This window comes from Vipera berus (assembly GCF_964194415.1).
Source record: "Vipera berus genome assembly, chromosome: 1".
Taxonomy (NCBI): domain Eukaryota; kingdom Metazoa; phylum Chordata; class Lepidosauria; order Squamata; family Viperidae; genus Vipera; species Vipera berus.
The window spans coordinates 94,771,741-94,795,309 of NC_138202.1; the positions used below are offsets into that span (position 1 = coordinate 94,771,741).

At 37.3% G+C, this 23,569-nt stretch overlaps 1 protein-coding gene across 4 annotated transcripts in view; it reads left to right on the forward strand.

The window, feature by feature from the left end:
• The window catches only part of ELP4 (elongator acetyltransferase complex subunit 4), a 150,229-nt gene that overhangs the window by 56,646 nt on the left and 70,014 nt on the right, over nucleotides 1-23,569 (forward strand). For all 4 annotated transcript variants that reach the window (XM_081312961.1, XM_081312963.1, XM_081312964.1 and 1 more), the window contains exons 5-7: nucleotides 6,284-6,423; nucleotides 7,739-7,823; nucleotides 12,672-12,860. In XM_081312961.1, the coding sequence (XP_081169087.1) occupies nucleotides 6,284-6,423; nucleotides 7,739-7,823; nucleotides 12,672-12,860 (414 nt within the window). The remainder of the gene's footprint in view (nucleotides 1-6,283; nucleotides 6,424-7,738; nucleotides 7,824-12,671; nucleotides 12,861-23,569) is intronic.

Below are 23,569 nucleotides of genomic sequence, written 5' to 3' on the forward strand. Positions count from 1 at the left end.
CTGCAGCAACTTGGCCAAGCCCCACCTTTTTTTGTTTTTGTTTTTTTGCTTTAGAGCAGATGCAGGTGGAGAACAGGGGAAAATCCCATCGTGCAAAAGAAGTTTGTTCAGATAACATAAGCTGTAGCCCAGGGGTGTCAAACTGCCGGCCAGCAGGTCGGATGCATCATAGTGAAACCGCGGCAACCCCATTGCCAGCAATGGGAAAAAAGTTGCGATACGTCACAACACATCACGTGACATTGCACGTTTGACACCGCTGCTGTAGCCCAAAAACAATATGTCCAGCATTCGAAGTTGTGTATATATAAATAGCAAGATGTGATTAAGAACCATTTTAGTAACAATCACATAGTCATTGTTTTTAATATTATCAACAACAATTGCATATTTGAGACTATGAATTCTGGCCTAACTTTATAACTGTTTTATTGAAGGGTCGCGTTGGCTCAGTGGGTTAGGACGCTGAGCTTGTCGATCAGAAGGTCGGCAGTTTGGTGGGTCAAATCCCGAGTGCCGCGTAACAGAGTGAGCGCCTGTTACTCGTCCCAGCTTCTGCCAACCTAGCAGTTCGAAAGCACGTAAAAATGCAAGTAGAAAAATAGGGACCACTACGGTGGGAAGGTAACAGCATTCTGTGCGCCTTTGGCGTCTAGTCATGCCGGCCACATGACCGCGGAGACGTCCTCAGACAAGCGCTGGCTCTTCGGCTTTGAAACGGATATGAGCACCGGCCCCTAGAGTCGGAAACGACTAGCACGCATGTGCGGGGGAACCTTTACCTTTACCTTTATTGAAGCATTGAGAGTTTTTACTCTTCTCCAGGGAAGATCCTTACTCTTAAATGGGTGATTGATTCTGTCAAGCTGACAGCAAAGTGCATGTGTTGAGAAGAGTAAACTGTATGCTGTCCACTGAAGCAGGATTGATGTGATTTTTGCAATATATTTACAGCTTTATGTTATCCTATAGTAATAGACATGTACATTTGATAATTGGGGAAATCCTTCCTCAGCTGGGGAGTTGATGGAGAAGATTCTAGTTCATTGTTACTAGAGAGCCTTCATTTATTATCTATGATTCTAGAGCAGGGGTGTCAAACTGCTGGTCCGTGGGCCAGATTCGTCAGGTGGAAGCTGTGCCCACCCCAGCTCTGGCAAGGGGAAAAAAGTCACGATACATCATGACACATCACGTGACGTGGCGGGTTTGACATGCCTGTTTCAGAGGAATAAATATACTGCTCAAAAAAATAAAGGGAACACTTAAACAACACAATGTACTGTATTTAATAGTAGGATGTCTTATCTTGTGTCCCCTTTTTTTTTGAGCAGTATACTGTACATTGCAGGGATAGTTTTGTTAGAAAGTTGGGACATACAATTGCTCGTGTTGTATCTTACTTGAATGTTAAGCATTAGTAAAGAATTAAAATATTGATTTATCAATCAAATTTATAAGTCTGCTCAGTTCATAACAATTCTGGCCCGCATACAAATTAAAGCCCTAATACAAAAATGGAAAAAAGAAGATGAAAACCCTGGGACCCAACACATTCATATAATTCATTCAGAAAACTATTATTTTTGTAAGAAAGGAGCCAGGTCTTCAAGGTTTCTCTGTGGGCGCGCCGGATTTGTGGAACCATTTGCCGGTTGAGCTCTGGATGGCGCCCGACCTTCGCTCCTTCCGACTCGATCTGAAGACCTACTTGTTCGAACAAGCCGGCCTGGCCTGATGGGTGATGGGTTTGGGTTTTATTATTGTTTTAATGTATTTTAACTTACTGCTGTAAGCTTTTGGGCACCCTGTTTAATCTCTTTTAATTTTTGCATTCTTGTATTTTTGTATGTTTGCCCTGTTCACCGCCCTGAGTCCTTCGGGAGAAGGGCGGTATACAAATAAAATTATTATTATTATTATTATTATTATTATTATTATTATTATTATTATTATTATTATTATTATTATTATTATTATTATTATTACAGTATTATTATTATTATTATTATTATTAAAGTACAGCAAGGTTGGGGCTACTTGAACCTACAGAGTCTTATTATTCCTAAGAGCAGCAACAGTTTTAAAGATAGAACCTAGAGCATGCCCATTCTGCCAAATCATATTAACTAAAAGACAGTGGGAGGGAGGTGATTCCTCAGCTAGCCAGGTCCTAAATCCAGTCTTTTAGATTAATATACATATAGGTAAAGGTAAAGGTTCCCCGCACATGCGTGCTAGTCGTTTCCGACTCTAGGGGCCGGTGCTCATCTCCGTTTCAAAGCCGAAGAGCCAGCGCTTGTCCGAGGACGTCTCCGCGGTCATGTGGCCGGCATGACTAGACGCCAAAGGCGCACTGAATGCTGTTACCTTCCCACCGTAGTGGTCCCTATTTTTCTACTTGCATTTTTACGTGCTTTCGAACTGCTAGGTTGGCAGAAGCTGGGACGAGTAACAGGTGCTCACTCTGTTATGCGGCACTCGGGATTCGACCCGCCAAACTGCTGACCTTCTGATCGACAAGCTCAGCGTCCTAACCCACTGAGCCACCGCGTCCCTTATAATATACATATACAGTCATGTAAAAAGAAAGTACGCCCTCTTTTTGAGTTCTATCAGGACTTAGTAAAAAAAATCATCTGGTCCTTAGCAGTTCTTAAAAGTAGGTAAATACAACCTCAGATGAACAACAGCATGTGACATATTATACCATTTCATCATTAATTTTCAAAAAGAAAGTCAAAATGGGGAAAACGTGTGGAAAAACTGAATACACTCTTATAGCTTCCATTAGTATGAAGAGACTAAGTAGCAGGCAGGTGCTGCTAATCAAGTGCCCTTAATCAGCTGGTCATCAGCAAGTGTGACTACCTCTATAAAAGCTGAAGTTTTAGGAGTTTGCTGGTCTCCAGCATTGAGATATGTGTTAACACAATGCCAAAGAGGAAATGCATCTGTTGCTTCCCATCAATTTGGGAAGGGTTATAAGGCCATTTGTTGGCGGGTGACCAGAGATCGACCCCGAGGCCTCTCATTTATGGAGTTCCTCAGGGGTTGGTCCTCTCACCTCTCCTGTTTAACATCTATATGAAGCCGCTAGGTGAGATCATCCGTGGTTTTGGAGTGGGTTATCATCAGTATGCTGTTGACACCCAGCTTTTCATCTCGACCCCAAACCACATCAGTGATGCCCTCGATGTGATGTCCCGTTGCCTGGAAGCGGTCCGGGAATGGATGGGGAGGAACAGGCTTCAACTCAACCCGGACAAGACTGAATGGCTGTACATACTGGCATGTCAGGATATTCAGATTATTCCATCTCTTAATATCGGGGGCAAGTTATTACCCCACGTAGATAAGGCTCGCAATCTGGGTGTCCTCTTAGATTCACAGCTCTCCTTAGAAGATCATATAGGAGCTGTGACTAGAGGGGCCTTCGCCCAGGTTTGTCTGGTGCGCCAGCTGCGACCCTATCTGGACCTGGATGCCTTGCGTACAGTCACCCATGCACTTGTGACCTCTCGTCTTGACTACTGCAACGCTCTTTACATGGGGCTGCCCTTGAGAACCACTCGGAAGCTTCAGCTGGTGCAGAGTGCAGCTGCACGAGTGCTTTTGGGGGTCTCCCGATACTCCCATATTACACCTCTGCTCCGTGAGCTGCACTGGCTTCCAGTTGCCTTCCGGGTGAAATTCAAGGTGCTAGTGATGACATACAAAGCCCTGCATGGCATGGGTCCGGATTACCTACGGGAACACCTACTGCCAGCGTCAACATCCCTCCGTCCTGTGCGCTCCCACAGAGAGGGCCTCCTCAGGATGCCACCGGTCAGAGAATGTCGGCTGGTGACCCCCAGGGGGAGAGCATTCTCGGTGGGTGCGCCAATCCTTTGGAACCGCTTACCAGCTGAAATCCGGATGGCCCCCGACCTTCGCTCCTTCCGGCGTGATCTAAAAACTTATCTATTCCAACAAGCCGGCCTGGCCTGATGGATTTGGGTTTTAAAATTTTCTCACTTTATTGCTTTATTGTATTCTTACTTTATTGCTCTGTACACCGCCCTGAGTCCTCCGGGAGAAGGGCGGTATATAAAATAAATAAATAAATAAATAAATAAATAAATAAATAAATAAATAAATAAATAAATAAATAAATAAATAAATAAATAAATAAATTTCCAAACAATTTAAAGTCTATCATTCTACAGCAGGGGTGTCAAACTGGCGGCCCACAGGCCTGATGTGTGAGATGCAGGTCATACCCACCCCGGCTCCACAAAGGCAAAAAACATTACGATGTGTCACAATACGTCATGTGATGCAATTGAGTTCTACAGTGAGGAAATTGTTCACATTAAAGACAGTTGCCAATCTTCCCAGGAGTGGACTTTCCAGCAAATTCACACCAAGGTCAGACCATGCAATGCTCAGAGAAATTGCAAAAATTCCGAGAGGTACATCTCAGACTCTATAGGCCTCAGTTAACATGCTAAATGTTAAAGTCTCTGACAGTACAGTTAGAAAAAGACTGAACAAGTATGGTTTGTTTGGACAGGTGGCCAGGAGAAAGCCCCTGCTCTCTAAAAAGAACATGGCAGTACATGTTAGATTTGCAAAGTTGCATCTGAACTAATCACAAGACTTCTGGAACACTGTTCTTTGGACAGATGAGACCAAAATGGAGATGTTTGGCACATTTGGTGAAAACCAAAAAACAGCATAGCACAAACATCTCATACCAACTGTCATGCACGGTGGTGGAGGGGTGATGATTTGGGCTTGTTTTGCAGGCTCAGGACCTGGATAGCTTGCAGTCATTGCAGTCAACCATGAACTCCTGTATATACCAAAGTATTCTATAGTCAAATGTGAAGCTATCTGTCTGACAGCTAAAGCTTGGCCAACTTTGGGTCATGCAACAGAACAAGCACACTAGCAAATCTAAAACAGAATGGCTGAAAAAGAAAAGAATCAATGTGTTGCAATGGCCCAGTCAAAGTCCAGAGCTCAACCCAATTGAAATGCTGTGGCGGGACCTCAAGAGAGCTGTGCATAAACAAATGCCCACAAACCTCAGTGAACTGAATCAATGTTGAAAAGAACAGTGGGACGAAAGTCCTCCACAGCCATGATAAAGAGACTGATAAAGTCATACATAAAATGATTACTTAAAGTTATTGCCGCTAAAGATAGTTCTACAAGTTATTGTAGAAGATGTACTTAGTTTTTCATGTATGGCTTCTCCATTTTGGCTTTCTATTTGTAAAAGAAATAATGAAGTGGTGTAATATGTCATGTGTTGTTGTTCATCTGAGGTTATATTTACCTACTCTTAAGAACTGCTAAGGACCAGATGATTTTTACTATGTCCTGATACATAACATCAGAAAAATCAGAGAGGGTTTACTTTCTTTTTTTACACGACTGTATATGCACATTTTTTTTCTTCTCAACCTTTTGTTTGCCTGGGTTTATAAGAAAAGGCAGGTTTGACTTCAAGTTACGTAGCTGACCTGAATGTATCAGTATCTCATCGTAGAAGAGTCCATTAAGATGACTATAATAAGCTTTCTATTTAAGTCTACAATACTGTATTAGATTATCACTGACCCATAACAAATGTTACATACTTGTACGTCTCCTCAGAAGTTTTGAAATGTCTTAGCTCTGGCCTATCTTGAAAGAAACAGGTTCAGCATCAGATTTCAGTAGCACAAGTAAACCTCAACCTACGACCACAATTGAGCCCAAAATTTCTGTCGTTAAGTGAGACATTTGTTAAGTGAGTTTTTCCTGATTTTACGACCTTTATGGCCACAGTTGTTAAGTGAATCGCTGCAGTTAAGTTAATAATACGGTTAGGTTAAGTGAATCCCTGTGGTTGATAAATTAGTAACCTAGATTGTTAAATGAATCTGGCTTTTCCATTGACTTTGCTTGTCAGAAGGTTGCAAAAGGTGATCACATGACCTTGGGTTACAGCAGCAGTCATAAATGTGAACCAGTTCCCAAGCATCTGAATTTTGATCACATGATCATGGGGATGCTGCAAAAGTTGTAAGCTTGAAAAATGGTCATACTTTTTTCAGTGCTATTGCAACTTTGAATGGTCGCTAAATGAATTGTTATACGTCGAGGACTACGTATAGATGGCTTTGATTACATGGATTCATGATGAACACTAACAGATGTCAGTAGACATTTTGCCTTTAAAAATCATTGACAATTTGTGTATTATATGCTATTCTTCAGAGAATAACACATTCATTGTATGCTTTTACAGGTAACCCACATACCCTTTTCAAAATTTGGACACTACTTTGATTTATCTAAAACAATGGCTCCAGAACTAATCCAAAATGTTAAATGGGATGGTTTTTTCATTCCTGAAGAAGCAGACTTGGATATTGATGAAAAGTCATGGTGAGTTCACAATTCGTGGGCAGAAAAGAAGGCTAATTATAAAAATATGTTGACTGGCCAAGTACACAAATAAAACACTTCAGAGTTTGCCAGTATTTTCACTGTATGTTGACTTCACCTCTTAATTGCAAAAAACCTGGGTTTGAAAAAAATGCAGTCTTGTTAATTTACTGATAGATACTGTTGGACCTCACCCAAATTTTCTCTCTGTGCCCACAAAATGCTAATATAGTTAACTCCCCTAAATAGCCAACTGTAATATTTGGATAGCCTACTTTAAAGGGGTTGACTCACTGTTAGACGCAAATTAAAAATGAGGAAAACCCTGTTATAATACACACAGTTTAACTGTTAGAAATACTTTATGTTAGTTTTTTTCATCCAGTATCAGTAGATAAGTATGGTATATGGAAAGGAAGGAAGGATTATGTGAAAGAAAATAGGAGCTGATTATAGCAGAGACACTTGTTCCGTGGGAAAGAGAGAGTTCTGCTGGAGAATTTGCTTTCCCCAAACTACATCAAATGTTGTATTTTTGGTGGGGATGAATGCTGTTGAATTAATGGAATTACAACTATTGAGATGTGAGGGAAAAACATTCATGGACAACATGACTTACAGTATGATCTGTAAACTACCCAGAATCTCCTTATCGGGGAGATAAGGCATATAAATTTAATTAACTAATAAAGTGGCCTTTGTGTTTTTTTCATGTCAGTGATCTTAGCCATTAAAAAATCAAGTTGCCTCCACCTGATGTTTTAGCTACCTCGTTCTATAACAACAGTTGGAGCCAAAATGATAAAATAATGGCTGTGGAGATCTGCATGTGGAAAAGGAGCTTTTAGTTCAACCCGGTGAATTTCAAACTCCTTCCAGATCCAGAGTTCCCACCTTTATGTCTGAAAGGAATAGCACTTCTGCAAACATAGCTAATACACAATGTGTAATCCTTCAAGGGTGATACCGTAACTTCACTGAAATTTGGCAGAGCTATGAGAATTGCAGAAATGAGGCTGGGGTAGGCACATGGACTATGGGGTATTTGTCTTCTAAATCTAGTAGATGTACATGGGCCGATTCATTTGGTTTGTTGAAGTAGCTCTCCATGGCTCATTGGTAAACTAAAGTGCTAGAAATGCAGGAACTAAAAACAACCTGAATAGTTGTTTTATATGCTGCCACACTGAGCATTTGTTAACTAACCTGTTTAAAGGTATTTATTCCCTATCTCTTATATTTGTAAAATTGAATGTTTGAATGTTTCAGCTAATATAAAAATATATTAAATAAAATATTCTGGTTCTCTCTTTAGTAATAGGGCATGTGCTTACACCAGATTGCTTCATTCTATTCAGAAAGTCATTTGTCAACAAGGATACAGTGGGTCCACTTTTCAGGTATTAAACTTACTTCAGATATTTACAAGCATATAAGAAACACATTTTTATAATGTCTGAAAGGATGATTCAGCAGCAAATATGTTTGTTTCCAAGCACTGATAACAGTTTCATAATAATTGTTTTATTAATGACAACTTATGAGAGGCTTCATTAATGCTACTTATATTTTTTTCATTTATATACTATACATTTGTGGTTGGAAAAAAATACAAATGTTTAGTGCATAAACGGTTAATTTTACTATCTCATTCTCTCCAAAGTATGATAATCCAAAACTGTAGCAGTTGAACCTCTGGTCAATTTCTCCTTAAAATTCTGCATTCTTTCTCTAGTTTTATTTATTTATTTATTTTTGTATTTGTCAAGCAGAATTTTCCTGTTTAATTTAGTTCTCAGCTTATACATAGCTTTACGGGTAAACATGTTTTCCCTTTAGAAGTAGCAGTGCCCTTCTGGATAAGTAAATTGGTCCCTGACAGGCATCTCTGCTTTGGTTGCCATAGCAACAGGCATGTCGTAACAGTTCTCCTAGTACAGCATGTTGAGCTGTTCCTCCAACATGATGACAGGTCCTTTGGAAGCAGAAATTCATAGAATATTAGAAGCAACTGCACCAAAGTGACAAGAAAATCCTGACAGCAGATAGCAAATAAAATGTTCCTGGAAAAGAAGTAGCTTTGTTTGCTTTACCTTGATACTGTGAAAGAGATAAAAATAGCATTTAAGTATGGTCTCTCATTATTTTTACTAGATATCACAAGTGGATGAAACCACTTTTAGGTAAGAACAATAGGCCATTGTATGGATTTCTTTAAGAAAAGAGAAAACAGTATTCATTATATCAAACTTAATAGTGTTTAAGGACAACTAATAGCTAAATGATGATATTGTAAAAGAACAGGAAAATACTACAAATAGCAGCAAAACAGCAGAGTCAAAATAAAATAAAATAAAATAAATAAAATAAAATAATAAAATAAAATAAAATAAAATAAAATAATAAAATAAAATAAAATAAAATAAAATAAAATAAAATAAAATATAGCCAGAGTACTAACCTATTAAAACAATAAAGTGAGAAGGGGATCACTTATGACTAAAAGCCTTCCTGAAGTTTAAAAAGGAAACAGGCTTGGAGCCGTTATGTAGTCATTGTAGCCTCCTCTTAGTTTAAGGATGTTGAGACAGCCAAAAAAGTTGTAAAAATGGAAGTCCTCTCAAGCTGTTTCCATGCTATACCTTGGACTTGTGGTGAAGTGAGGCACCTGAGCATTGTTATTCCATACTTAAGTGGAAGGCAAAATCCAAGCTAATGATTAAGCACTGATTTTTTGAAATTTTATTTACTAAAACAGTGAAATACGAAAGGGAAGTTTCTTTGTCAAATAGTGATTAATCAGTACAGAGAAAAAATATACCAATGATTAAATGAACTAAACATAACCAACCTCACCTCCCCACATTTAATTAGATATATAAATATTTATATTTCAGTTAATTCAGTTAAGTTTTATCTAAACCATATATATATCAATGTACTGTGTCATTTGAATTTTAGAAGAAGAAAAACTTGAAAATAAAAAGCACATTCTTAGCCTGGATCCCTTCCTTAAATTCAGGAGAATGACTTTCTTTCTACTTACCATATTTTTCGGACCATAAGACGCACCTGACCATAAGACGCACCCAGTTTTTAGAGCAGGAAAACAAGAAAAAAAATATTCTGAACCAAATAGTTGTTGTTGTTAGTTGCAAAGTCGTGTCCGACCCATCGCGACCCTATGGACAATGTTCCTCCAGGCCTTCCTGTCCTCTACCATCTTCTGGAGTCCATTTAAATAGTATCAGTATACTAAAACAGGGCTTTTCAACCTTTTCATCCATTGTACCACTTTTAGGACAAGGCAATGTCCGAGTACCACCAGTCGCCCAGCAAGGTGTCAAAAACTTGATATCCCCCCCAAAAAAGGGAAAAAAATGATAAAGTACAGGTAGTCCTCGACTTACAATGATTTACTTAGTGACTGTTCAAAGTTACGATGGCACTGAAAAAAGTGACTTATGACCATTTTTCACACTTATGACCATTGCAGCATCCCCAGGGTCATGTGATTTACATTCGGATGCTTGGCAATCGATTCATATGTATGATGGTCACATTGTTCCAGGGTCATGTGATCGCCTTTTGCAACCTTCTGACAAGCAAAGTTAGTGGGGAAACCAGATTCACTTAACAATCATGTTACTAATTTAATTTCTCTCTCCTTCTCTTTTTCTCCCCCTCTTTCTTTCTTTCTCTCTCCCTTTCTCTCCCTCTCCTTCTTTCTCTATTTTTCTCTTTCCCTCTATTTCTCCCTCTTCCTCTATTTCCCTCCCTTTCTTTCTCCTTCTTTCTCTCTCCCTCTTTCTCTCCCTATTTTTCTCTTTCCCTCTATTTCTCCCTCTCTCTCCCTTTCTTTCTCTCCCTCTCTTTCCCTCTCCCTCTTTCTCTCTCTCCCTCTCTCCCCCTCCCTCTTTCTTTCTCCTTCTCTCTCTCTCCCTCTTTCCCTCCCTATTTCTTTTTCCTTCTCTCTCTTCCTCTCTCTCTCTCTTTCTCTCTCTCTCTCCCTCCCTCTCCCATTGTTCCTTCCTTCCTTCCTTCCTTCTCTCCCTCTTTGTCCTTCCCTCTCTGTGTTAGAGCAGTACCCATGGAGGCGGCCCTGCAGCCCGGCTTTCTCTTGCAGAAAGCAAGCTGAAACGGAGCGAGGGAGTTTGCCAGGAACGCGATCTCGCGCGGTTTCAGTTTCTCTTGCTACAAGAGAAAGCAGGCTGAAACAGAGCGAGGGAGATTGCAGCAGTGCGAGATCGCATTCCTGGCAATCTCCCTCGCTCTGTTTCAGCCTGCTTTCTCTTGTAGCAAGGGAAGCTGAAACCAAGCGAGGGAGATTGCAGGAGTGCGAGATCAGCGTTTCTCAGCACGTGCCGATTTGTGCTCCTGGCAATCTCCCTTGCTTTCCACTTGCGGAGGTTGGGGCTGGCCATACGGATCACCTTCGGACCATAAGACGCACCCTTGTTTTCCCCCTCACTTTTGGGCAGAAAAAGTGCGTCTTATGGTCCGAAAAATACGGTACATAGAATTATCATCTTTGCCGTTTCCCAGCCTCAAAGCTTATCATCACATGAAAAATTCCATGTTTTAAGAATATAATTTGACATTACACTGAAATCCTTAACTATGTTTCTTCCATATGTATTTACTTGCATTTACTTGAAACCAAAACAGGACTATAACGTACAAGACCAATTCACATGAATTAAAAAACCTTCAAATTTCTTGTGACTGGGCATTTTGTCCCATGTAAATAGCTCAGGTGAACTTTGTTAAAGCGGACTAGCATAAATATATTTTCGAGTTTATCCATGCTTGATTGAAAATCAACTTCAGAAAATGTCATCCCTAGAGAGATTTGTAATATATTATTTGTTGCTTATTACATTTATACCTCACCTTTGAGGATACAATAACGGTTCTCCTTTAGCAGTTCACAATCAATGTAAACTATTGAAATAAAACTAAAATATTTCATTTATTAACTTTGTATCATGCCTTTACATGAAGTATCTTCAATATAGTAATACTGTCAAAAAAGTAAGGTTAAAAACATGATCTGTGTATTCCACATTAAACCTATTTTAGCATTATGAAGAGAAAAATGAAACCTATAGTAGTTAAAATCTGATCAGGAACAAGCTGGTTTCAGACAGTACTTATCTTTTTAGCAATAAAAAGGCCTATCCGTGGGTAATTTCATTACTTTAGTTGGTTGCCTTTTTAAAAAACTGTACTTTAGATTATGGAGAGATATTTTTAATTATTAAAATTATGTTATACACCTTGAGATATTTATTATAGAAACATCAAAAATGTTTCTTATGTTTTTTAAAAAATATTTTTTGTAGTTCCCTTTTTTTCCTTTATCAATTAATCTAGAAAACTAGTATAACTTTTTTGACTATAAGTTGTATTTAGCTAGTTCAAAGATTTAATTAGTTTTAATTTATTAATTTTTTTATGGCATGCACTTCAGGAGTCTTTAAATGGCTTATAAAATCCAAAGACAGTAAAATTTAGAACAGTTAAAACCCACAGAAACAGGCAGCCTGGACAGAAACAAATAGGTAATGTTTTTTTATATATAGTTGTTCATTTATTTAGAACCTTTATATGGCTGCCTATCTTAAGTAACTCTAAGAATAAAAACTAAAAATGAATGAATGAATGAATGAATGAATGAATGAATGAATGAATGAATGAATGAATGAATGAATGAATAATTTAATTAGAAACTAACATAGTTGGAAAGGACCTTGGAGGTCTTCTAGTCCACAATTAAATGTTGGATTCATTAACTTCCAGAAGCAATTTTTAGTTCTTTTAACTGAGACAAATCATAAGGTAATCTTCAGTACCATTTTTTTATTATATCAATGTATTGATAGAATTATTTATAGTCACTTCAAGCACAGTTATTCATGTTTTTATGAAACAGTAGTGTGATATGTATATTACACCAGACACTTGTAATATGTATCTGTATCCGAGTCTAAAAACATTCCAACTGTTTTTTTTCTCAGAACTGTTTTTTTATTTAGATACTTTTGGAATGCTTAAATTGGTCAGCTGAAAAGATACTTGTGGAGGTTTTTGTTTTGTTTTGTTTTGCTCTGCTTTTATATTTCTTAACTCAGAAGTTATTTTCTCTTCATTGCATATAAAATAACAAGTTGCCCCAGAATTAGTATTTTCTTCTTGAACTTACAGGTTCCACTAAAATCCTTTTTTCTTTTTTTCATATTTGATAGAAAAAACAAAGGAATGTGTTGAGAATAGGAATTCAGAGCCTTGGCTCAGTATTATGGGGTGATGATATCTGTTGTACTGAAAATCCAGAAAATCTGCACAGCCTCACCAGATTTATGTACGCACTACGTGGCCTCCTGAGATCCTCATTATCAGTGTGCATCATCACTGCTCCAACTCATCTGACCCAAGTAGGTTTAATCCAATTACTATAGTCAATCATTTTAGATACACAAAGAAAAGGTCAGTGGATTATTAGTAATCAGAACATGCTAGGGGAATATTACTTAATGCCCTACTTCAGTGGTTCTCAACCTGTGGTTTATGGACCCCTGATGGAGGGGGGATGATGTCATCACAGGGGGTCCACAAAGGTTTGTTATGATTTAAATGTTGAGTTAAATCTTGGGGATCTGTGGCATGGTCCATGGCCACAAAAGATATTTAAAGGGAGTCCGTGATGAAGAAAAAGTTGAAAACCACTGCCCTACTTTATTGTGGCCATTTTCCTTTCGTAGCAGATAATTTTCAATTTCCTTTTTATTTCGTATAGCCAAATTAAAGTAGGATTCTTTGCTAATATTCCCTAGTACTTTATAGTGATACCTAATGAATTTGATAAAGAGAATTATTAATGTAATTCCATCCTGCAGTGAAACTTTGTGCTTTCTTCAAATGGCCACTACAGAAAGGAAAGGCATTCTAAGGAATGATATTAAATCAGGTGCATTGGATTGTCCAGGATAAGGAAATAGGGGAAATGGAAGATGGTGCTCAATTTGTGATGTGCTTTTAATAATTTATTCTCTAGGCGTTATTTTTAATCAAACAAATGACACAAATGTTTTCTAAAGGGAGCACTAAATATTTGGGAATCTTATCAGTTTAAGGAACAATCAAATTTTATGTTTCCGAACCAGCCCCCTCTGTCAAAAGATGACATCTTGATTCTGATTTTGTTTTAGGTTTCTGAAACATTCTCCACTATGTTGGCGAATTGGCTTTGTAATCCCATATGTTTGTCTTTCTGTTTCTAGACCTAAGAATAGGAAATAATTGTTTTAATAATTGTGATGCATTTGTTCCATGGACTAAAACTTAAGAGTTTCTAGGAATAGTTAAATTTCCAAGACCTCCTCTCTGTTAAGACACATCTTAATAGAGTGTTTAAATTGCAGAGCAAGCTGTCATTAGGAGGAGCAAAGCGTCTGAGGTTTTCCTATATTGCAGACTACTCAGTTCCCAGAGCCCTGCTGTGTAGTTGTTCCAGTCTCCAAGAAGCCTGTTAAAGAGCCCCCAAGAGCATGTGTCCAGCCCTCCGTGTTAATAGTTAATTGGTGAGGATGGCAAGATGAGAGGACAGCCGAACATGTGGTCTCTCCGTCTCAGGCACTAGTCAGACTTTTTAGTTCTAATAACAGCAGCTGCTCACATTCTCACTACTCAGCTTCTCACAACTCTGTTGCTGGGATTTGTGAGTGGATTAGAAATGTAAAAAGATCTTTGTCTAAAAGACAAACAATTTCCTTTCCCTTCCCTCTTTTATCTATGCTTCTATTTGTACAATACTGTATTGTAAAAGTAACAGATTTATTATTTTGGTAGCCTACCTTTCAGGAAAATTCTTTACAAGTCATGTCAGATAATTAAGATAGAATAAAATCTGCAAATTTAGGATCATAGTTTTTTTTTAACCTTTAACAGTCAAAATATTGCTAGTATAGAAAATAATTTATGTAAAATATTCTACATAATCCAGTATCTTCACACTTTCTTCTCCTATAAACCTAATCTAGTAATTTCTAGTTTAACTACTTTACAGTATTGGAAATGGAAATTTATATCTTACATCATGTTCTATATTGTTCAGTTCAATTCATAGTTTATTTGTTGAAGTGAACCTGTCTCATAAGAAAATGGACTTAGGAAATATATTACCAATCTATTCTAAAAAATTAAATATTTTCAACTCTATTTTTGTGCCCTATTTTTATATTTATTATAATTATTAAATTATATTAAAATATAATATTAAACTATTATAATTATATTAATATAAATATATATTTCAGAACAGCTAGTTTTTTAATTCCTTGCATTTTCAAAAAGATAAATAGCATTTAAGTTATTATCTAGCAGTTAATACATTGTATCGTTTCCATCTGCAACGAGAAAAATATCAAGCTCCTTCAAAAGAAGACGTTAAAGAAATTAACTTTCATGAGGACATTACTAGATTTATGCTACAGTGGATATAGAAAGTCTACAAACCCCAATAAAAATGCCAGGATTTTGAGGTGTAAAAAAACCAGAAACAATCACTTCAATATTTTCCCCACATTTAATATTATACATAAACTGTACAGTTCAGCTGAAAAAGAAACTGAAGACTTTTAAGTGAGGAAATAAAAACTAGAATAATGCTGCATAATAATGCACACCCTTAAACTAATACTTTGTTGAAGCACCTTTTGGTTTTATGACAGCGTTCAGTCTTTTGGAGTAGGAACCTATCAGCCTGATGCATTTTGCCTTGGGAATCTTTGCCCCGTCTTCCTTGAAAAACATTCCAAATCTATCAGATTGTGAGGGCATTTCCTGTGCACAGCTTTCTTCAGGTCACCTCACAAATTTTCAATTGGATTCAGGTCCGGGCTGTGGTTGGGCCATTCCAAAACTTTGATCTTCTTCTGATGAAATATATGTCTTTTGGACATATATTTTGGGTTGTTATAGTGTTAAAAGATGAAATTCCTCTTCATCTTCAACATTTTTAGCAGTGATCTGAAGGTTTTGTGCCAAAATTGACTGATATTTGGAACTGTTCATAATTCCCTCCACCTTGACTAAAGCCTCAGTTCCAGATGAAGAAAAGCAGCCCCAAAGCATAATGCTGCCGCCACCATGCTTCACTGTGGGTATGGTGTAGTTTTGGTAATATGCAGCATTGTTTTTGCACCTAACATACTTTTTGGAATTATGAGCAAAAAGTTCAACCTTGGTCTCATCAGGCTATAACACATTTTCCCACATGCTTTTATCAAACTTGATGTAGGTTTTTGAAAAATGTAGCCAGGGTTGGATGGTTTTCTTGATAAGAAAATGCTTCCATCTTGCCACCCTACACTGCAGCCCAGACATATGAAGAATCTGAGAGATTGTTGTCACATGTAGTACACAACCAAAAGTACCTTTGGTACATAACCAATACTTGCAAGAACTTCTTGCAGCTCTTTCAATGTTGCTACAGGCCTCTTGGCGACCTCTCATATCAGCTTTCTTGGTTTTTTTTATCAATTTTGGAGGTACTTTCTGTTCTTGCTAATGACATTGCACCATATTTTCTCCACTTGTTAATGACTGTCTTCACTGGTTCCACGGTATATCCAATGCCTTCGAAAAAAAATTGTACCCTTCCCCTGACTGATACCTTCCAACAATGAGATCCTTTTGATGCTTTGTAAGCTCTTTGCAGATCATGGCTTTTGTTCTAAGAGGTGACTGAGTAAAAATCAGAAAAATCCTACTAGAACAGCTGAACTTTTTATAGACATGATCAGAGTCATTTTAATTGATGGCAGGTATGTACTGACTATTTGCCATCAGTTTGAATGTGATTAGTTAATTCTGAATGTAGCCACATCTCTACTTATAAGAGGGTGTGAACACTTATCCAGCCACATTATTCTAGCTTTTTACTATTATTTTCCCTTAAAAGATTTCAGGTTGTTTTTCAGTTGAATTGTACAGCTTATATGTTATATTAAGGATGTAAAAAAATTCTGAAGTGAGTAAATGGTATATTTGCATTATCTGAAATAAATAAATCAAACTAGAATGATTTATTCTGATATCAGGTTGTTTTCTGGATAATGGATGTGGAAATTGGTGGAAAACTGGATGTAGGAAACCTATCTTCTGATAATCATTGAGCTACAAAGTCATACTTCCTAACTGAATGTAGATTATAGAAAGCTGGAAGAGATTGAAGAATGCTACAGCTGCTCCCAAGCTCATTTCATTGTTCTATTTCTCCTTACAATTTTAATTATAGGAGCATAATTTTGTGAGTAGAGCAGCATTCTCTACTCCTTTCCTGCTCAGACCTCCAATATAGCTCTCTTAAGTTTCTCCTGAGGTTGGAAGAATCCTTGGCAATGGATTGAAATGAGAGATGGCATGCTGGAAAAGGCCTTGCTCTTGAACTTGAGTGATTGCTTTTTCCTGTGGTAATTGTTTATGCTTTGTCCGTCACTGTTCCTTATATCCACTAACTCTTGGAAATCATTCTCATGGGGGAAATGAAGGGAAATTCATTAATTAAGGCATTTTATTTTTGCTTTTTCACCACTTCGCATTAGTGTGGAATAAATACGTACATACAAGCTTATAGAGAAGTGTTGTGTAGGAACAATTTGTCCTTCTATTTAATTGAAGAGGTGGGGGTGGTAATGTTAGAAAGAGTAACAGAGCTTTATTTGCTCTAAGTGGTGACTATTCCTTTCTACTCTGCACTAGAGAAATGTTTCTAGAGTACAATTAGCTCAGATCTCCCAATTTTAGAAGAAATGTTAAAATGAAATTGAAAGAATGTTTTTAAACATTCTAAGAAAAACCAACCTAGGGAATGGCAAATTGTGAGCTATGACTTAAGAAAAAAGATTGAGAAGAAATATTTGATAGTTTTAAAATTCTTGAAAAAAAACATAGAAAATACAAGTAATTTTTTCTAGCTGCAAAAGTTAACTAATTATACAAAATTATTCTACAATTAGATTAAATATTAAGAAAGTTCTCTAAATTCCTATCCAACAACAGAATCAGGGATTAAAGACTTCCTTTAAATGTAATGGTTAGGATGCTGCCTTAGAACATGCAGTATATTTTTAGGGCAAAAGGTTTGAATAGATGAATCATTGGGCATGTTCCAACTTGCATGATTCTTAGATTCATTATAAATATGCAACTTGAAATAAGATATAATAGAATTGTAAGAATATTTGTTATGTTTGTGCAAGGCATAACAAGGATGAAAATTGTAATGTTAATTATATCGTTAGATGTTTTGTCACAGTATGGTTAGTTCTCATCCATTTGGGCATATGGAATATTTTGGCTGCTGAACTAAGGTAACTCAGGCATGGAAATTAATATTAGTTAGGCAGAAGGTATGAAAAACATGTTTTGAGGTAATTTGGACAGTAACAAGAAAGGAGCTGTGCAAATCTTTAAAAGAACTTAATTGGGATTTAACTATCTGTAAATTTGATTATTTGAAAAAGTTTTTAAAAGTCTTAGATTTTCAAGGATTTGTAATTAATGTGAATTGATACACTTTTGAACGCCACCAGAAAGTGGTATTTTTTTAAATGGAATTAGATAAATCTTGAATTAGTGTTATAATGTTGTAACTTTACATAATCTTTTGTTTTTCTAACTACCTAATTGTTTAACTCTTTTTAGATCAGTTCTGTTAATTACATGAGAAATGCAATATGAGGGAATGCTGCTGCATGTTTAATGGTGTTTTTGTGTCCTATATAGTTAAGCTTTAAAGGTGGTGGGGGAGGTAAATTAGCTTGTAACCTCGTTCTGTTCCAGACTGATGATGGAAAATAAAAGCCACAAAATGTAACACTTAGAATTAATATTTAATTAGACCATCAAATTGTATACTCTGGCTGAAAGGTTCCAAGGAGTTGTTAGTGCCACAATTGACCTACAAGTTTAATAATAACTCACTTCTTCAAGCAAGTGCCAGTTCAGCACAGCGCAGCCCCTGTAAGAAAGTCCTGAGAGATTAAAACCAAATGGCAAGCAAGGATCCCTGGGATGGAGCCTTCTGGAAAGCTGGAAGCTGGAATAGCTGTTTTCAGCCAGGATTCAGATGAAAACAGTGGGTGAAAAACCTGATCCCTTCTGTTTTGGGGGCTTAGGCGGAGTTCAAAATGCTGAAGTAGATATTTATTAAATCATTTTATTTGAACATACAATCAACCTGCATCGTAAGGCAAATAATGTTTAGTTATATGGTGTCATTTTCTCATATGAATCTTTTTTTTAAGCATCTGTTTGAAATCTGTGTTTCCTTCCCCCAGGCTTATACTGTATATACTGTTTTCTTTGTGACTTGATGAATTTTTAGAGAATCTGCTTCGAAACCTAATTGAGTTGCATGTACTATTGTGGCCTTTCCGCTTTTAGCTTTACATATTCTTTTGAATTGTTTTATCTTATTATAAAGCTTGCCATGCCTCCTCCTTTTTGCCGTTTAAGATATAAGAAGCTATATAAGAATGCTTCATTGTTTTGTATTCTTAAAAATTCTTCCACTGACATACAGTAAGTTCAGAGATGTGGGGGGGAAAAAACCCAGCAACAGACTGAAAAAAGGAACAGTTTGCATTATTTATTGATTGCTTCATAAATAATGAAAGAAAACTAGTCACTACTTAAATATTTAAGCTCATGAGGGCCTTGCCAGCAGAGGGAGTAGTCATGTCTTTAGTCAAATTCTGATTGATTTCCAACCTATTTCATCTTTTTTTCCCACCAGTTTTCCATCTGGTCTGTGTTTTGTCAACCAGTTCCTGATGATAAACTATAATTTTATACTCAATAAGGGATTAAACTGATTGTAAAATTTTAAGCTTACTCTTCATTACAGAAATCAGGTGTTGGATAATTACTTTCCTGGTGATGGTATTTGCTGCAAGTGCAGGCTTAGTCTATTCCCATATCATGTCTTTACTTAATCATGACTTTATTGTATTTGAAATGTTCAGCTATATTTCAAAGTCATTATGCCTAATAAATAATTACATTTAAAATCTTAAAATTAAAACTTTTAACAGTTGAAACATTATTTCTATCTTATCCTCCCATTCGTACTGCTCAAAATAGGGTATAGTTTTCAGAAATATGGTACCATTTTCTAACAGTCTAATATAAACGTTTCTGCTACTGTAAATTTAATATTGGTGGTGCATGTTTTGCTTGAAAGGGAATACTTTTTTCTTCTAAAGTTTAAAAATAAATTAACTAACCTCACTTTGAGGTGTGCATTCCCTTATGATTGGCTTCCAGTGCCATATGATGGCCATTCAGGACTAGAACTACTCGGTTTATGTTTATCTCTAGTTTGCTTGTTTCTTTGTTTAATAATCAATTTTAAATGGCCACCCATATCACAGGAAGTGATTCTGGGTGATGTGCAATAATCAAATAGAAACAATTCATATTTGCAGTAGTGGCAAATATCTGTAGCTCGGGTGTAGGGTGAAGGTGAAGATTCGTTCTCCAAGCTTGTGGGTTGGTTTCTGAACGTTTCGTTATCAGGCTAGGTAATACCTTCAGCAGAGTTTAGGGGATGTCAGTGTCAGTGTTCTGTTTATAAGGCTTCAGGTGTGGGTGTGTCAAGTGAGGGTCTGTGTAGGTCTTGTTGATGGGGAGCTTAGCTCACAATTCCTGCTTGAAGTGGCAGATGGCAGTTGTGGATCCTTGCACAACTTATGGCAGATGGCAGTTGTGGACCCTTGCACAGCTTTGTGTTGTGTGCTAATTGTGTATTTTTCTGGATCAGAAAACTCTGCTCATAGGCACTTATGCCCCCACCACCAGCAGTTCACCTCCCAGTGATCCTGACCCAATGATCCTGACCTGAGGTAACCTCCCCATCACCTGAAGCCTTATAAACAGAACACTGACATCCCCTAACCAACCCACAAGCTCAGAGAACGAACCTTCACCTTCACCCTACAACCGAGCTATAGATATTTGCCACTATTGCAAATATGAATTGTTTCTATTTGATTATTGTACATCACCCAGAGTCTTGTTTGGTCCTCCTTGCATGGGTTGGTTGAAGCTCGGTGCTGTTTCTGGTTGGTTGTGCTGTTGATTTGGATTCTGAGGGGTTCATAGACTTGTTGTAGGTCAATGAATCTGTTGGTGGAATTGCTTGTGGAATGCCAGGCTTCGATGAACTCACGAGCATGGCGGGTGGTAGCAGGGCCAATGATTTTTGTGTTGCTCCAATGGAACTGTTGCTGTATGGTGTTGGTGTGGTTTCTGACACACAGCACCCAAACCACAGCACACCACTCAGCCAACCACCATGCGGAAACTAACCCTATCATGCACAAAAGGGCTGTCAGAAATTGCAGCCAGAATTTTCCAACCCCTTGACTCAGTGACCTAAGTGTTACTATATTGTAACTTCCACAGAGATAGTGTAGTGAGTTTCTAACACCTATTCTTAGGTCATACCCTGAGCAACCAGAAATAAGCATTAGGAAACGACTCAGACTAACCTCACCGTGATTTTGCATATTATAAGAAAGGAGTGAGGTAAACTATGACAGGCTTTCAAAAATAAAGCTAACTTCCAGTAGCCCTTGCATTGTCTTCTTGCTGATCTGGCCTACATCAAAGGGTTTACATTTTCCCAGCATTACAGTCATCTTCACTTCAGTGAGCATACTAAATAGCAATTACATTAAGAAAAAGATTTAAATTGTAAATATCAATCTAAGTCACTGGTTCCCAAACTTTCTCAATTCATAGTGCACCTAGCAGACTCCAAACTGTGCTATGGTGCCCCAAGACACTGCAGTGAATTTACTAATGGTTCCTTTTATTAAATAATCCTGCAGCACCCTTGTGAGTTTGTTCATGGGGCTGCACAGCTTACAGTTTGATTTAAGTTGAGAGGGGAAAAAAGAATACAAAAAGAAATATCCACCCCAACTGTGCAGTTCTTTTTTTTAAAGGGAGGGGAGTGACTAAAAATTACACCTCTAGTGTAATTTTTATTCCTGGGAATAAAAAAAATAGGAAAGTATCTACTAAACTCATCAATAGCAAAGAGACAAAAGAAAATAAATATATAATATATTAATGATTAATATTAACATTTAGAATCAGAATCAGAATAGAGCTGGAAGGGACCTTGGAGGTCTTCTAGTCCAGCCCCCTGCTCAAGCAGGAGATCCTATATCATTTCACACAATGGCTGTCCAGTCTCTTCTTGCAAACTTCAAGTGATGAAGCAGCCACAACATCTGAAGGCAAAAGCTGTTCCACTACTTAATTGTCCTCACTGTTAATTCCAGGTTGCTTCTTTCCTTGATTGTTTCTTGTCTTGCCTTCTGGTGCTTTGGAAAATAAGTTCTTCGTGGCAGCACCTCAAATACTGGAATACTGCTGTCATGTCACCCCTGTTTCTTTTTTCTCTAGACTAGCCAATCCCAAGTCCTGCAGCCGTTCTTATGTTTTAGTGTACTTGTTTTGAACTTTGCTGACATGTTTTGGAAAGCTTTACATAGCTACAAAAACTTAGTTGTTATTAAGCAATTTTATGACAATGAATAAGGATCTTTATATATTTTATATTGTTGATTTTCCAGCTAATCTGATCTCAAGAAAGAGTTTGACCTTCTCTATTTTGCAGCCTCTACCAATAAGGGCTTTGATTAAATGTTTTATTTCCTTTCATCATAGCTCGAGTTCCTCATTTTTTAAATGAATCCTGTTATTGTATCATCTTTGTAATTGAAAAAGTACTTGTTACTAAAAGTTGTGGATGGTGTTCTCCTTATTCAGGATGACAAACTGCTGATGAAGCCATGCAATGTTTTCATGAACCACTGTAAACAGGTTGTATATTAAAAACTTGCAGCTTCAGTAGTTCATAAAAATATTGTGCAACTTCAGTGGTTTGTTGGCTCAAGGAAGGAGAATGCCATCCACCATTTTTAGTAATAGGTAACCCGATTGTAAGTACATGTTGTCTCTAAGTCAGACATTCTTAGCCTGACATTTGGTGGTGAACTTAAGGGTGAAAATGGCAAATTATTCTTGCTTTTAAGAGATTCCAGATATTTATCAAACTTTCTTTACAATACAATTTGTCGTTTTAAATTATTTTCTTCTTTCATTTCCTTATATTATGAATAAATCTTTTAGTTAAGCCAGATCCTTCTGTGATTCATATTCTATTATTTGGAGATTATATCATTCCATGATCCATGATCCATTTTATTATGTGAAATACCATGTATGTATACTTCTCTTCTAGTTATTGAAGAAGGCAGAGAATTGGTAGAAACAATTTCTTTCCTAGGAAATTAGTATTATCACAGGTTCCATCTCTAACCTACAATACACATTTGTGTATGTGGATTTAAGAGAATCAAAACCTGTTTCAGTGGACATGCAAGCTTTATTTTACTTTACTATGCATAAAAAAGAAAATATTATTTCAGGCTTCTCTGTATTTAAAAACCAGAACTGTAATGCTGCATGCATTCAAAAAAAAATATCAGCTATAGAGCCCTATGATATGGGACTCATTATTTGAAGGACCAACTGCCCACTGTGGTTTATGCTGCCCAAAAGTAGATACTACAGATCCCCCCCAATCAAACAGTGTGTCAACGCTGCAACGAACTTGGCTGAAGCCATTTCTGTTTCGTTTTCAGTTGCCACAGTAATGGGAGAGGGGATGAGTGATTCTAAAGTTAGACTAAGCAATAAATTGTCCTGTGGGATCAAAGGTCATTGCTGCCTGGGTTTTGGCGGGCTGAGCTTTCCATTAGAAAGCCCACCAAAGTAGTTTATTGGGGAAAGTGATTTATGACATCGTAATGGGGTGGGAAGTTCAACTTTGTAACATTGTAACCTTTGGGAGGGAACTCCAGTCTTGGTTTCACTTTTGACCGTGCTGATATTTTGTAGCCAATAAATATGTTCTTTAAGGAAACCTCTTGCCTTGGAGTTCTGTTTTTACTGGTCTCATTTGTCGGAACCATGACACAGTGTCATCTTTTGGGACACAGGAAGCATTTTCTCTGTCATAGTGGCAGCTTCCTTGAATGAGATTTCCCATGAGAGCCAGACG